The 15,522-nt window shown below is 32.7% G+C and overlaps 1 protein-coding gene across 1 annotated transcript in view; it reads left to right on the forward strand.

Moving 5' to 3' along the window:
- The window catches only part of MKLN1 (muskelin 1), a 188,616-nt gene that overhangs the window by 47,682 nt on the left and 125,412 nt on the right, over nt 1–15,522 (forward strand). The window contains exons 3-6 of the mRNA XM_028525434.2: nt 1,798–1,940; nt 3,330–3,418; nt 12,379–12,488; nt 14,962–15,154. Of these exons, the coding sequence (XP_028381235.1) occupies nt 1,798–1,940; nt 3,330–3,418; nt 12,379–12,488; nt 14,962–15,154 (535 nt within the window). The remainder of the gene's footprint in view (nt 1–1,797; nt 1,941–3,329; nt 3,419–12,378; nt 12,489–14,961; nt 15,155–15,522) is intronic.

Genomic DNA, 15,522 nt, shown 5'->3' on the forward strand with positions numbered 1-15,522 from the left:
GTACTCTTCCTTTTTATGGCTGAATAATAGAAATACTCCTTTCTTGTTTCTCTCATCAGTTGATGGACATTTGGGTTGTTTGCACTTTCAGCCATTGTGAATAGTGTTGCTCTGAACATTCGTGTACAAGTGTGTGTTTGAATACCCTTTTCATTTTTTATATACTAGGTGTAGAACTCCTTGGCTATGTAATAATTTTATATTTAACTTTTTGAGGAACTGCCAAACTATGTTGTACATTGTCTGCATCATTTTACATTCCCACCAGCAATGTATGAGTTCCAGTTTCTTTGCATCTTCACCAATACTTACTATTTTGTTTTTTATATTATTATAGCCATCATAGTGGGTATGAAGTTTTGTTGCATTGTAGCTTTGATTTACATTTCCCTGATAAGTAGTGATGAACATTTTTTCATGTGCGCATTTGCCATTTATCTTGGGTGAAAAGAGCTATTGTAGTCCTTCGCCCATTTTTAAATTTGGTTGTTTGTCGTTTTGTTGTTCAGCTATAAGAATTCTTTATATATTCCATCTAGACATTAAACCTTTAACAGATATACTATTTGCAAATATTTTTTCTATTCTGTAGGTTGTCTTTTCCCTTTCTTAATAGTGTCCTTTGATGTACAAAACTATTTTTTATGAAGTCCAATTTATTTTATATCTTGTTGCTTGTACTTTTGGTGTCATATCTAAGAATTCATTGTAAAATTTAAAGTAATGAAGGTTTACTCATATTTTCATCTAAGAGTTTCATGGTTATCGTTCTTACATTTAGGTCTTTGATCTTAAAGAATCAATTTTGTATTAAGTTGATTCATTTTGAGTTAATTTTTCTGTATGGAATGAAGTAGGACCACCGATTTCTTTCTGATCATCTTTATCACCTGTATTACCCACTAATATGAAGCATGAAGCCACTCCAACAAGCATCTATGAATCATTTTCCTGAATAGTTTTTTCCCCAAGTATTCAATCAGTGGTAGTTTCCTTCTTAATTTTTTATAATTGAAAACACTCTGCATAATGTAAAATGTGTGTCCTAATTAACTGATAAAATGATCCCATTTTTATCCTGTGTGTGATAGGAAAACATGAGCTACATTAGACATATTCATAGTAGGCCTGGGTGTTTTAATTTATAAAATTGGCGTGGGTGATTCATAAATCTCTTGTTGGTTTCTAGATTTAAAATTCTATCACTGATTTTGAACATTGAATTTGCTATTATAGTTATGAGAATGTAATTGTTACTTTTGCATTCTAATCTTATTTTATTTGGTTATTTGTTGTCGGTTATCTTTTATTGAATGTCATTCCTTGATTGTAAGTTATCTCACCAATCCTTTTTTTCCTCCTTCACCTATAGTATTCACAATGATGTATTGTCCTGGGAAAAACTGGTAGTGTTGTGGTAGTCTATATAAACCTGTTGCATACTATTCTTTAGAATAAAAAATAATCTAGTGCAGGATGAACAGAATAGACCTTACATGTACTTTTGTTATCTAACATTTTAACTTCTAAGTTTGTTTCTTTGCTTTATTTATTTTTTTAGATTTTACTTATTTATTTTTAGAGAAAGGGAGAGAGAAAGAGATAGAGAAACATCAATGTGTGGTTGCCTCTCACACACCCTCTACTGAGGACCTGGCCTGCAACCCAGGCATATGCCCTGACTGGGAATTGAACCGGCAACCCTTTGGTTCTCAGGCTAGCATTCAGTCAGCCAGGGCTAAACTTGTCTCTTTGCTTTAAATAGAGGAGAGTATAATTTGTTCATTCCTTTTTTAGTACTTGGTTCTGAAGCTTGAAAGGCCTGCTATAGTCCAGAATATAACATTTGGAAAGTATGAGAAAACTCACGTCTGTAATTTGAAAAAATTTAAAGTCTTTGGCGGAATGAATGAAGAAAACATGACAGAGCTATTATCCAGGTGAGTTATGATTATGGGGTAGAAAGAATTGTCTTCTAAACAAGCCACAGTCTTAGTTTAGTCTCTTTGTAGCTAAATCTTCATGGTTTGATTTTTTTTCCCCAAGGAGAAAAGAATATTTCCACTGTTCTATTTCTAGTGACTTATTTTAATATTGTGACTTGAGTTAGCTTTTTTTTTAAACCACTGGATACTAGTTAATATTGTTACCAAACAAAAGAGGATAAAATTTTTTGTTTTATTTTTACTTGTGATCTTTTAGTCTTAATTTTGGACTTTGATGACTTCAGAAATACTTTCAGCTTTAATGAAATTTTTGTTATAAAAATATAGATTCTAAAACATTAAGATTGGTTGCCCTAATCCAGAGTAATATGCTGGGAGTTTACTATAGATTGGAGACTAAAAAGAGAAAAAGTATGTTAATGCACCTAGCATAGTGCCTACCACTTGGAAGGAGCTCATTAAAATTGAGGGAATTTCAGGGGAAAAGGGGAAGGGTTTATAGGAACAAGTATAAAGGACACATGGACAAAAACGGGGGGGGTGGGTAGAAATGGGAGGGGGAGGGTTGGGGGGATGGGCTGGGATGGAAGTAAAAGACAGAAAACTGAACTTGAACAACAATTAAAATAAAGATTTCAAACACACACACAATCGAGTTTTAACAACATAGGCCACCAGGAATGAAAGGGTTAATTTACCCATTAGTTAATGAAAAATCAAATAGCCAGTGGAATGGACAAATAATGCTATGAGGTTTTAGAATACATTTGTGACATGGCATGTCTCTTTGGCAGACTCTATATAGGTAAATATTACATTTTTACTATATTTGATTTAAGTCATGAAAGTATTTCAGGACCTCAGGCAACCTGAAGATAAGCGATTCCCATAAATACTTGTGTCAACTTTAGTTAAGTGGAGAGATAATATGAACTTATTTTTATTTAGGGTAAAGTATATGCTGTTAAACCAATAGAGTAAGGTCATCTTTGAAAATTTGTTGAGCTATAAAAGGAACTAAATAACAGAACTAAATAACAGAATTAAATAACTTAATTCTTCAACATTCTAATATTTGGCCTTGTTTAAGTTGTAAGATAGGAATGTGAATTTTTAAAAAAAATTTCTTCTTCCTGCTTGAATATTTTATATTCAATTATACATTAAGAATACTAAGTCATCACACATTTCCATTTTTTTAATTGGAAGACAGTAATGCAGTTGATGGGAGTATATAAGTTTTGACCTATATTCTCATGTTCAGCTACTACTTTGGTCATATATTTTTAGCATTGGTTTAATCTTAAAATCTGAATAATCTGAGTTTTAGTGCATTTACTAAATTATGAAATCAGATTTGATTATCTTTTTTTTTTTTTACAGTGGCTTAAAGAATGATTATAACAAAGAAACATTCACCTTGAAGCATAAAATTGATGAACAAATGTTCCCTTGTCGATTCATTAAAATAGGTAAGGATTGTAGTATTCTGAAATAGATATAAATTCTTTATACCATCAGTCAGCAAAGTGCAGCCCAGCTGAATCCTGCAGTCCCCCTGTTGGTTTGTTTTTTTGTTTTTTTGTTTTTTTCTTCATTAAAATGTTATGGGAATACTGGCACAGGTTGTTCCCATAATATTAGTTCTGCTTTTGCATTACAATGGTAAAGTTCAGTCGTTTCAAGAGACTGCATAGTACACAAAGCCCAAAATATTTACTATTTTGACCTTTACAGAAAAAGTTTTCTGACCCCTGCTTTATAAATCTATAATTGACAGTTAATTCAATGGAATATTTTCCAAATATTTTCTCATTTTAAAGTTTATTAGAAGATTTTATGAGATACAGTTATTTGATTGCCTTGATCATTTTATTGGTTTGTCAATTGTTATAAAGCATGTGAAAATCAAATACTGATTAATTTCTTAAGGCAGTATATTATATTTTCCAGTCTGTTTTTATGTTTCATTGTTTTAATGAAATGTTGCTCAAACACATAAAACTAATTTCATGACCCTAAGTAATAAGTTGCAAGGCAATGTTTGAAAAATACTACCTAACAAAAAAAAAAGAAAAAATACTACCTAAGGCATATACTTATTTACCAAGTGTTTCAGCTTGAGAAAGTATTTGTAATGCCTCCTCAAAATTAGTATTTGTATGGTAATTTTGTTTTCCTTTAAGATTTATTATTTAGAAGGTAGAAAAGGACTTGAATCTTTTAATTACCATCTGTATCTCATACCTCTAGAAATATGTTAAAGTTGGGATTAAAGTAAATCAGATCCCTCAGAGAATAATAACAAAAGCCAGAATCCCATGTTTTGATTGGGGAGAAAAATTCCTCTTTTGGAATAAGCAATATACTTCATAGTCATTGTTTGCTATTTTATCAAGAGTTGGCCTGTTTTATTTCATTAAATCAAATAGTTCTGTCAGGCAAAAAGAATATCTGAAGTCTTAATAAAGATTACTTATAAAGAGAAAACTTTAGGAGAGTTGGGCTGCCCAGTATGTTAGGTTTTTTTTTGTAACTATAGTTTCTATTGTTATATTAAATAATAATCTGCGTCCTTTTTTCCTGTGAGAATTTATGAACATGCAGTTGTATTGAATAAATTCAACTCTTGGTTGTTTCTTCTTTGGTACTAATGAGTAATTCTTTTCTGAACATGCAGATCACCCATTCCTTACAGACTCTTGCATAGCTTTAACAATTCCATGATCTTGTATTTCAAATGTACAAGCAGTGAAAATATGTTTTCATATAATACTTTTAGATTTTAAGTACTTTCTTGGTGATTTTTGTACCTTTCCAATGGTCATTAGTTTTTGTTTATTTTTTGTTTTTGAAGGAAAACATCTACTGCTTTAGTAGTTCTGAATCCTTTTGTATTATTCATTAGAAGAAGTATTAGTAAAAATCTGTTTCACATAGTTGCATAGTTTCTTTTCTTAAAATTTTACAAGGCAACAGAGGTCTCTTATGGAGCTATTAGATATTCATCTGCCTAAAAGGAAGAATTTGGACCTTTTTCCAGCCTTATCTATTACTCTTTTTGATGATAGGGCATAATGATGTTACTTTACCTTGGTGGGTTTGTTTTATGGTATTCAGGCAAAATGTTAATTGGAGCTTTCCAAATAATTGTAGACACTTATTAACTCAGTTGATATTTAGGATGTTAATATTTAGATAACTTCATATTTCTCACTTTTCTATTAAAAGATGTTAGTGGTGGTTTGCAGTATCTTTGCTTTTCAACCTTTTCCCAACATTCTCTTGATAAGTATTTTTCTTATAATAATATAAGGAAGAGATGAAACTAAAAGCTGCATGTTAAGTTAGCTGTATTTTTAGTTTACCACTCTGTTTTTGTTTTAATCCTCACCTGAGGATATGCTCACTGATTTTAGAAAGAGGAACGGAGGAAGAGAGAGAGGGGAGGAAACATCAATCCCTTGCCTTTCACATGCATCCCCACTGGTGACCAAACCCGCAACCTAGGCACATGCCCTGACCAGGAGTCAAACCTGTGACCTTTCAGTTTCTAGATGATGCTCCAGCCAGCCGAACTACACCAGCCAGAGCTTGTGCTGTGTATTCTTTAATTGAGTGATGTGTAACTCTCTTTTGGTGGTGATTTATCACCGACATTTGTTTTGTTAGATTTATACTTAAGGGAAAAATGTGTGAATACTTCATATTTGTGTTCTACAGTGATATGTTTGAAATATTTTGCTTATTTAAAAAGTTTATTCTTAAACAACAAAATTTCTGAATATAGTCAGCCTTTAATTATTCATGGTAACGGAGGGGAACGGAAAGAAGCAAGACTAATCCAGTGGCAGATAATCTCCAGATCATGCACTGACAGTTAATTATGATAATTTTTCTAATGAACAAACGAAACTAGCAAAGTGGAGACAGACTCATGGATGCAGAGAACAGACTGACAGCTGTCAGAGAGGAGAGGGTTGAGGGCTGGGTGAGAAGGGTGAAGGGATTAAGCAAAGAAAAAAAGGAAGCCTCATGAACACAGACAATAGTATGGTTATAACCAGAGGGCAGGGGATGGGGGCAGGTAGAAGAGGGTAAAAGGGGGATAAATGGTGATTAAAGGAGATTTGACTTGGGGTGGTGAATATGCAATACAGATGATGTGTTATAGAATTGTATGCCTGAAACCTATATAATTTTATTAACCAATGTCACCCCAATATATTCAATTAAAAATAATGTGATGATTTTCATTGGTAAAGTATATAGATTATTTATTCAACTTGGCTTAAACCAAATTTAAGTTTTTAAAAGTAATTTAAACTCATATTTCTGAAGAAAATTATTTCATTTTGCATGTCTTTATGCATTTTTGTACTTGTATTCATATAGCTCTTGTTTACATGATTTCTTATATGTATTTTGGGTACTATAGAAGAAAATATGCACAAATGGAATTTGAATCATGTCAGCATTTATTATTTAGAGCTTATGTTTTTATTGTTTTTGATAGTGTGTAAATACTTTCACATGTGATATCTCATTTGAACATTATACTGGCAGATAACATCTTTCCTTTTTTGATTGAAGATATTAGCGATGGATCAAAGACATAACATTTGGGATATGCTTGCATATGTGTGTGTATTGTTTTAAAGTAATAATAATACTAGATATCATTTATGAAGCATTTGCCAAACACTGTGTGAGATAGGCATTATTGCACTGACTTTACAGAGGAGGAAACTGAAGTTCAGAGGTTAAGTGGCTGGGACAAAACCTTACAGATAGTAAAATGTAGAGATGGGATACAAACTTAAGTCTGCTTCCAGAGATTAAGTTGCCTCACTATGTGATATATGTAAGTTTTGTTTCCTCAAGTAGATTGTGAAATCTTTTGGAATAGTAACCCTATCTTGTTTCCTCAAATTTCAGAAATACTAAGTATATATCTTTTTCAGTTTATCGTGCAGGAATTTAGAGCAGTTAATCAGTATCTTCATGAACTTGATGGAACGTTGCAACTTTATGTTCTCTAACCTCTAATACATTCAGCATTTCTTCCAGTTATGAATATAGGCAATAATTCATAGTAGTGTTAACAATATTTGTGATTGTCACAGAAGTTACAAATATTTCCCATCACTTCCTAGTGTGGCAAATATGGTAAATTTGAAATCAGGGTAATTATTAGACCTGCCTCTAGATCTTGTTATCTAATGTATTAGTAAAAAAGCATATGTATTTCTATATTGTAATGTTGTTTCTTTATAGTTTTTATAACTATACTTCAGTACAGTCAGTTTACTCTGTAATCCTGTGTATTTTCCTTTATGCTTTTAAATCTGAAGGGGTTGAGTCACAGGGTTCACCAAACAGCTATAGGAGATTCATGGCACAAAAAAGGCAAAGAGCTCATGCTGGAGTGATGTCTTTGACAGGATTTAGTGTAGAAGTTGAGACCTGGCCTTAGGAAGAAGCTTGGTTTCAGTAAGATCTGTAACTAAAAGAAAAATTTAGTATAAAGAAGAAGAGTTATTAATTGGGAAACCAGTTTGAGAGAGCAAGATAAAAAATTGGAAGGAAAACCCTCCTGAGTAGGAGATTAGATCAGATGAGAGGAGACAGAGTGGAATGGTGGAATGGGATGAGGGTATTGGTTACAAATGACTAGAAGGATTTGCACCCTGGTTCATAGCCAAGTTAACAGTTGTGTGAGGGAAATTAGCAAGGTGAGGTGGGGGCAAAGAAGGTGCTTGGGAGAACTCTTAGGAAGATTATGGGGGGATTCTTGGTTTTTGGTAGACAGGATTACTTGGATCTGTGGATTTTTTGGATTTTTGTGGTCTAGATGGTTGTGGTTTCTTTAGGGAGAAGCTTCAGCTTTGGCTGGATTCAGCCTGCGTTCTGGATTCTCAGGAGTGTTTAGAAGGCTAAGATGAGTACCAAGTCTGGGGAGGTTCCCTGATGAGGGCTCTTCTTGTGAACATGTGGAAAGGTAACCTTTTAAAAGTGTACTAGTAAAAGGAAAATTAACATAGTAATAATAGCTAATAATAATAGTAGCAGTGCCTGGACTAGTGTGGTGCAGTAGGTAGGGCATCATCCTGCAAACAGAAAGGTAGCCTGTTTGATTCCTGGTAAGGGTTGCGGGCCAGGTCCCTAGCTGGGGGTATGTGAGAGGCAACCCATTGACATTTGTCTTACACATTGATTTTGCTCTCCCTCCCTTCCCCACTCTCTAAAAAATAAAGAAAATCTTTTTAAAAATAGCAGGAGTAGCTAGTTTTTACTGAGCACCTACTATGTGCCAGTTACTGTGCTAAGTGCTTTGTGTGCTAATTGCATTAATTCTAAAGTAGAATAGATACTCATGCAGAATGTTAATCTTGAATTTTTAGGGTCTTCCAGAGCGTGACCTTAAAATTGTTAGCATCTTTTAATAGCTGTTTTAGACATCTAGACAGGAGTTTCCCAAGTGATACCCCTAAAGCACATTGAATGTGCCACAGATGTGTTTCACTGTGGAGATGTCGATCCCCCCCTCATTCCTTGAGTAGCAGGAGCCTGCAACCTAGTACCCTTCTGTGCCATAAAAATATTATCATTTTCTATGCGTGAAAAAGGGTGAGAAGCACTGATTTTGATCATATATGTGTCTGACTGTGTCATGTAGAAAACTGGCAGTGGGGTCCTAGGATATAAATTCTTGGCCTTGAGAATGTGTATTAGGGGTTTCTAATATTTTTAGTTGAGGTGAGAGCAAAGGCATTGTTCATTGGGGAACAAAGTATATGTGCTTGGAGCTCCAGTTCACATTTAAATTTCTGACATATAATACATAATATGTCTAATATTCATTATTAGTATTGCGAATGGTGCCATAATTTAAAAAAATTTAATATACTTATTGATTTTTGAGAGAGAGGAAGGGAGAAAGAGAGAGAAATGTCACTGTGAGAGAGAAACATGGATAGGTTGCCTGCTGTACGTGGCAGACCAAGGATCTACCCCACAACCTCTGTTATGTGCCCTGACCAAGAATTGAACCCTCAACCCTTCTGTTAGAGGACGACACTCTAACCAACTGAGCCACACCAAGCCAGGGCTTAATTTATTTTTTAATTGAATTTATTCAGGTGACATTGGTTAATAAAATTACATAGATTTTAGGTATACAGTTCTACAATACATGATCTATATATGGTATTGTGTGTTTACCACACCAAGACAAGTTTCCCTCCATCACTATTTAACCCTCTTGTACCTCCCCCAACTTTGTCCACTTTCTGGAACTGTATATTCTTCATTCGCCTGTAATATATGATGTGCTTCTGAGATGATTTCCTTATTAACCTCCCTCCCAGCAATGTTCTTTGAAAGGTGATAAAAATTAGAATGAATTTTATTTTAGAAATATTTCTAGTGGGCCATTAGGTATATAGGAGAAATATCACTAAAACATAATTGCTTGAAGAGTTTAATAAATGAGCATTTTACTTGGACTTGAATAGATGTAATAGGAAGATTTTTTTTTTCCTTCTGGTTTTTCTGAACTTGGACCTTGAACTTGAGGATAGATTTCAGATCTGTAACATTAGATGTCTGATTATACTTATAAACTATCTTCTTGGGGCTTTGGGTTTAGAGTCCTATTTTATTCTGACTATTATACTACTACTTGATGGTTATTACTGTAATATAGTAGAAAAAAAATTTAAATGGTACTGCTATATAAAGAAATGAATACCACAACAATAATTTAGTATTTGTCGCTATAAAACTTTTTGAAATTTTTATTGTTTGCCTATATAAACTGATAGCCATATTAAACATCCTAATGACTGGTTGCTACTGACTGTGTCAGTCTTCCTTTAGATGACAATATGGGAAAGTATCTGACTGGTATATCTTAGCTCATCGAGTCTGATATTGCTAAAAAAGAGTAGTGGGCTTGGAAATTAATAGCCTCAATGTCAGATATAGTGGACATTCTGTTTTGGTTCTTAATCAAAATTTGACAAGTGATAGTTTCTTAAAGGTAGTAGCATTATTCACTCTGAACCATATCAGTGTTACACTAAACTCCATTGGCCTGTCTTGCACTTTGAATTAATCTTTTATCCATTCGTGGCTTTGTAACACCATTCTTTGGTCATTTAGAAAATATGATTCACTGAGTTATATAGATCTTTTACATGTTAAAACATTTAATTGCATAATATTGTTTTAAACCACACTCATTAATGTCACCACCAATCTTGTCAGAAAAGTTTTAAGTATTGGCAAATTAAGCTTACAGTGGTGATACCAATTTTCCAACATTCTAATTTTCCCTTGAGAGCTTAAATTTTATACTCAGCCACAAGTACTGTCAGTTATTTTCTTTGGAATAACAGGTAAATATCTGGCAAATACTCAAACCTAAATAAATAATCATAGATGGTCTTTCAAGGAAAAGTGATATCTTAGAGGTTGAGGAACAGGAGACAAATGGTTATTTTAGCTTACAACTCTAACAACTGTGCAGGTCATTTTCCTTGCAGTAACCATCATACTTTGGAACACAGCAAAAATGCTTTATGTATACTTCCCATTGTGTAGCACAGGATATTAAAAAGATGTGTTCTTAATTATAGGGATTTCTTAAAATTTCTTTTTACTGCATCATCACAGACATTCTTAAATGTATTGTCATTTTTTTAAATCTGCAAGTGTGTGATGGTGAGGAATACATCCAGTGTGTATTGTATTAAGAAATACTACTAGACTTTCATGCTACCATTGTACTTTTCATGGCATTACCAAGGTGCCAGCAGTACTCATCATTGTCTTTGCACCATGAGTGCAAATGTCAGTACACACACACACACACACACACACACAGATAAAATTTTAGTCTTATTATGAAAAATAGTTTGGACTACATGGAAGTATTGTTGGGATTGCCAGGAGCCCCATGGGTCACATCTTTAAAACCTCTGTTCTGTTCCGTCGTTACTGATCATCTATGATAAATTTTTCTAAATTCTTAAGAGATTTTTTTGATACACTTTTCTCCAATGATTTAGGTTTCTTTCCTTCACTAATATCAAACTTAAAATTACTGTTTTTTAATATGTTTATTTTCTTACCATTTTTGTTTAAGGTATTCTTATATTTCAGATTAGCTTGTTCAGTTACATATCAAGAAAAAATGGGTATATACCATTGGGATTTTGATTGAGATTACATTAAATTTATGATTCATTTGAAGGGAACTGACATGTTTACAACATTGCATTTTCCCATCTAGGAACATAGTATGTCTTTCTATTCATTTTTTAAGTAAAATTTTATGTTTTCTTAAATAGGTCTTGCATATTTTAAAGTTTATTCTGAGATATTTTAAGTTGTCTTTGCTGTTATGAAGGGGACTTTTTGAATTATATTTTCAAGTGGGCTGTTATAGGTGTAGGGAATATTTATTTGCATGTTTACTTTGCATACACACTAATAAAAACTTTTCAGTTGAATCTCTTGAAGTTTTTTAGGTGACTATTATCTTCAAATGATATTTTTTCTTAATTTATAAGTTTTTCCATATTGCACTGGCCAAGATCTCCCATATAGTATTGAGTAGTAGAGCTATTGGGCCTCTTTGTTTTGTCCCTGACCTGAATGGCAATACTTAATGTTTCTCCATTAGGCTTAATTTTTGAGGTTTTTAATACTTAAAAAATAATCTAGGTAAGGAAGTTTTCTTTTGCCTTTTATTTAAGAGGCTTTATTTTAATGACTGTGAAGTAAATTTTATTTGCTTACTCTTAGCACTATTTGAGGTAATCACATTTGCTTCTCTTTTACTTTGCTAATATTGTGAATTATATTAATATAGCTCCTACTATTTAACCATCCTTCCATTCCTAGAATGAACTGTGTTTGGTTTCAATGAAAACCTGGTATCTTTTGCAACTTAAAAAATAAATTGAATATATATTCATAGCTGAGATTGGCCTTAAGTCCCTTTTCTTCTGGTTTTGTTTTCAGGATTATTCCACTTAGAGAACTTTCCTTCCCTTTGTGATATAGTTTAAATTATATCAATTATTTCTCTTTGTGGGTTTGCTAGAATTTGCCTGTTGAATCATCTATCCCTGGCCCTGTTTTGGGGGGATATGTAAATGACCACTTTGACTTTATTTTATTATGTTTTTATAATTAAAGAAACCTCATGATGGTGATGATGTTTCTTTTTGCTAATGTAGTCCTAGCACTTAATAGTATAGTGCTAGTCATATAGAAACTGTTCAGAAAATCTGTTAAATGAATCCTAATAGGCTTGAATAGTGATTTTACTTTGCTAAAGTTTTATTTGAACTATGTTAATTTTTTTCTTTTTTCTTCCTTCTTTTTTCTATTTTTTCTCTTTTTGTTTTTCTTCTCAAAGTTCCACTCTTATCCTGGGGACCCAGCTTTAACTTTAGCATCTGGTATGTTGAACTTAGTGGCATTGATGATCCCGATGTAGTACAACCTTGTCTCAACTGGTATAGCAAGGTAGGACTGTATTTTAAAATCCTCATACTATGTTTCTAATGCCTGTAAAGAGAGATTTGTGTCAATCTCTTGTCTTTATTGAGAATAATTAAAAATTTTGAGAATAGTGGTAATTATTATGATTAATCAACTAACTTTATATATTTATTGCCAGCTTCTAAGCAGTCTTTATAACTTATGAAATCACTACCTCTCTATGAGATAGGTATAGTTATTATCCATATTTTACAGATGATGAAATGGAACACTGAGAGGTTAAATATTTTGCCTAAGGTCATAGTGTTATAAAGTGTTGGAGCCAGTATATAGGCTCAGGTAGTCTGGCTCCAGAGTCTGCTATTATATTATTATACCCCTGTGATTCTGAGTTTTGTGACTGAAATAATTAAACACAATCTTTATTGGGGTAGTTTTGGTTTTAAATTGCTTTTATATCATATGCCTTAATTGTATTTGCATTGAGTAAAATAGAAATTTTTCCTTTTAAAGAATGTGAAATAGTTTATATAAATATTATGTTCTTGTGCTTACATGAAAAATAAAAAATTATATTTAACAATTTTATTCATAGGGTATTTTATACAGTAGATACATCCTGAGAAATGGTGAGTTTAAATTATTGAGAAATAGGCCTTCTGGGTTTTTTGAATAACTTTTTGTTTCATTTTTGTTTTTAATGTATATTTATTTGATTTTTAGCTAATTTGGAAAGGGGTCTTTCTTATCGATGAGGTGATATGAAGCTTTAGTGTAATCACTAAAGCTTTATTTTTTTTGTTATTTTTATTGGCAAGTAAACTGATTTACTCATAGGAGATTAGGAAACAGGATTTTGTATCAAATATCAGATCTTTTTTGGTCAGTTTAATTGAGGAACTTTTTAACTATTTTTGGCATTTGATTATATTCACTTTAACATAGACGTTGACTTTTAGTATTTTCTATATTTTTCATATGTTTTTTGATTTCTTGTAATAATGTAAATTCTTTCAAGATAAAGCCATTATTTTTAAACATTAAAAATCATCTGTACTGCCCTGACTAGTGTGGCTCAGTTGGTTGAGCATTGTCCTGCAAAGCAAAAGGTTGCCAGTTTGAATCTTGGTCAGGGCACATGCCTGGGTTGTGGACCCAGTCTTCAGCTGGGGCGTGTGCGAGAGGCAGTCAGTCGATATTTCTCTCTGTCTTTCTCCTTTCCTTTCCTTCTCCTCTCTCTAAAAATAAATAAATAAAAAATTTTGAATCACCTTTATAAGTTACTTAATAGGTGGTATATACTTAAAATCTTCTAAAGATGGTCTTTTAAATTAAAAAATATCTCCTCTGATAGCTGACCAAAATTTTTTCTGTAGCCTATGATGTGTGTGTTTTTTTTTAATATACTCACACAAATCTCTTGATGTTGTATGAAGTTGCAAATTTCACCTCTTTCCCCAACACAGTGGAGAGATTATATTTATAGAGAACTTAAAATTGTTCAGCCACATTCACTTTTCAAGTTCTCTGGGTTTACTGTGAAACTCTAGAAATTAAAATTAAAGCCTTCACCCTCTTTTGAGATTCAGTCCTATTTTGAAGCATTAAAATTCTGTTATTTCATAAATCCTCTCCTACTATGTATCTATATACCACCTGATAGAAAATTTAAAATGGGGGTGTGATTCAGACTCCTAAAGCCAACACAACAAAAAGTTACTACTGTTTAATATGGTTCTAGGTAGTTATTTATAGTAAATAAATTCTTTATAAGCTTATATGTATTTTTGACATTCATACTTTTAGGGGAAAGACTAAATAAACATTTCTCTTTTTGGATTCTAGTTAATTGAGATTTTTACTTAACTGCTGTTAAATAGATGAGGTAGCCCAGGGTTAGAAAAAACTGAAATTTAAACAGTCTCTTTCTGATTATTTTGAATCACAAAACCTGTTTGTGAATTTAAACATAAATATTTGATAATATTTGTCATTCAAGTAACAATACTAAGAACCAAGAACAAAAAGCATAATATAATTTATGTATATTATTTAATGGTTTCTGTGCTTTTAGTACCAGCATTGTATTGTGCTTAGTAAAAGCTATAGCAATTACCATTTTTATAATCTTAAGTGGGCTTTGATAGTTTTTCTGCTTTTCTTGAAAGTTCAGCCTCTAGAATTAAGTCTGGTTTCATTTTTTTATACCTTTCATCTTCATGAAATATGTACCTGTATATGTGTGTGTGTGTGTCTATCTGTATATCTGTATCTTGTTCCTACCTTTCTGTTACATACTTTGTGACCTGTGGCAGGTTATTACAATTAACTGTCAGTTTTGCTATTTAAAAGTGGAAATAATAATGGTACTAATGAATAGGGTTAACACAATGCTTCACACATAATAACTGCTCACTTTAAATTAGTTGTCACTTACTTCCTATCATAGTAACTAAGCAAATCTCTTCTTTTCATATTTTCTCTTGTGTTCCAGTAGTACCGTGAACAGGAAGCCATTCGCCTTTGCCTAAAACACTTTAGACAACACAACTATACAGAAGCCTTTGAATCACTGCAAAAGAAAACCAAGATTGCCTTGGAACATCCTATGTTAACAGATCTTCATGATAAGCTGGTGTTGAAGGGTGATTTTGATGCTTGTGAAGAGCTGATTGAAAAAGCTGTAAATGGTATGTTATAAATATTACACTTAGTTGAAAATTGCTGCTTTATAGAAAGGTGTCCTTTAAAAAAAAACTTTTCCACAGTGAGTTTCATGGTGACAAAGAACAGAATAGGTGCTTCTGGTATAATAAAAAAATAAATATTTGGTCTTTATTCAGTTCCTGGCACCTAACTTCTAAAACCATTGGAATCTGTGGAAGGGTAAGAGTGTCTTGTATGCTGAGATGGGTGGGTTCCTGGAGTTGCGAAATAGCTGCAGATCTCTGGAAAGACCAAGCCACATAATTAGAGGATGGGAAGTTTCAGTAGCATGGCACCTCCCACCCTCAACTCTGAGGAGGGGAGAGGGATCAGAGATTGAGTTTGGTCACTA

Source organism: Phyllostomus discolor, chromosome 10 (assembly GCF_004126475.2).
Source record: "Phyllostomus discolor isolate MPI-MPIP mPhyDis1 chromosome 10, mPhyDis1.pri.v3, whole genome shotgun sequence".
NCBI lineage: Eukaryota > Metazoa > Chordata > Mammalia > Chiroptera > Phyllostomidae > Phyllostomus > Phyllostomus discolor.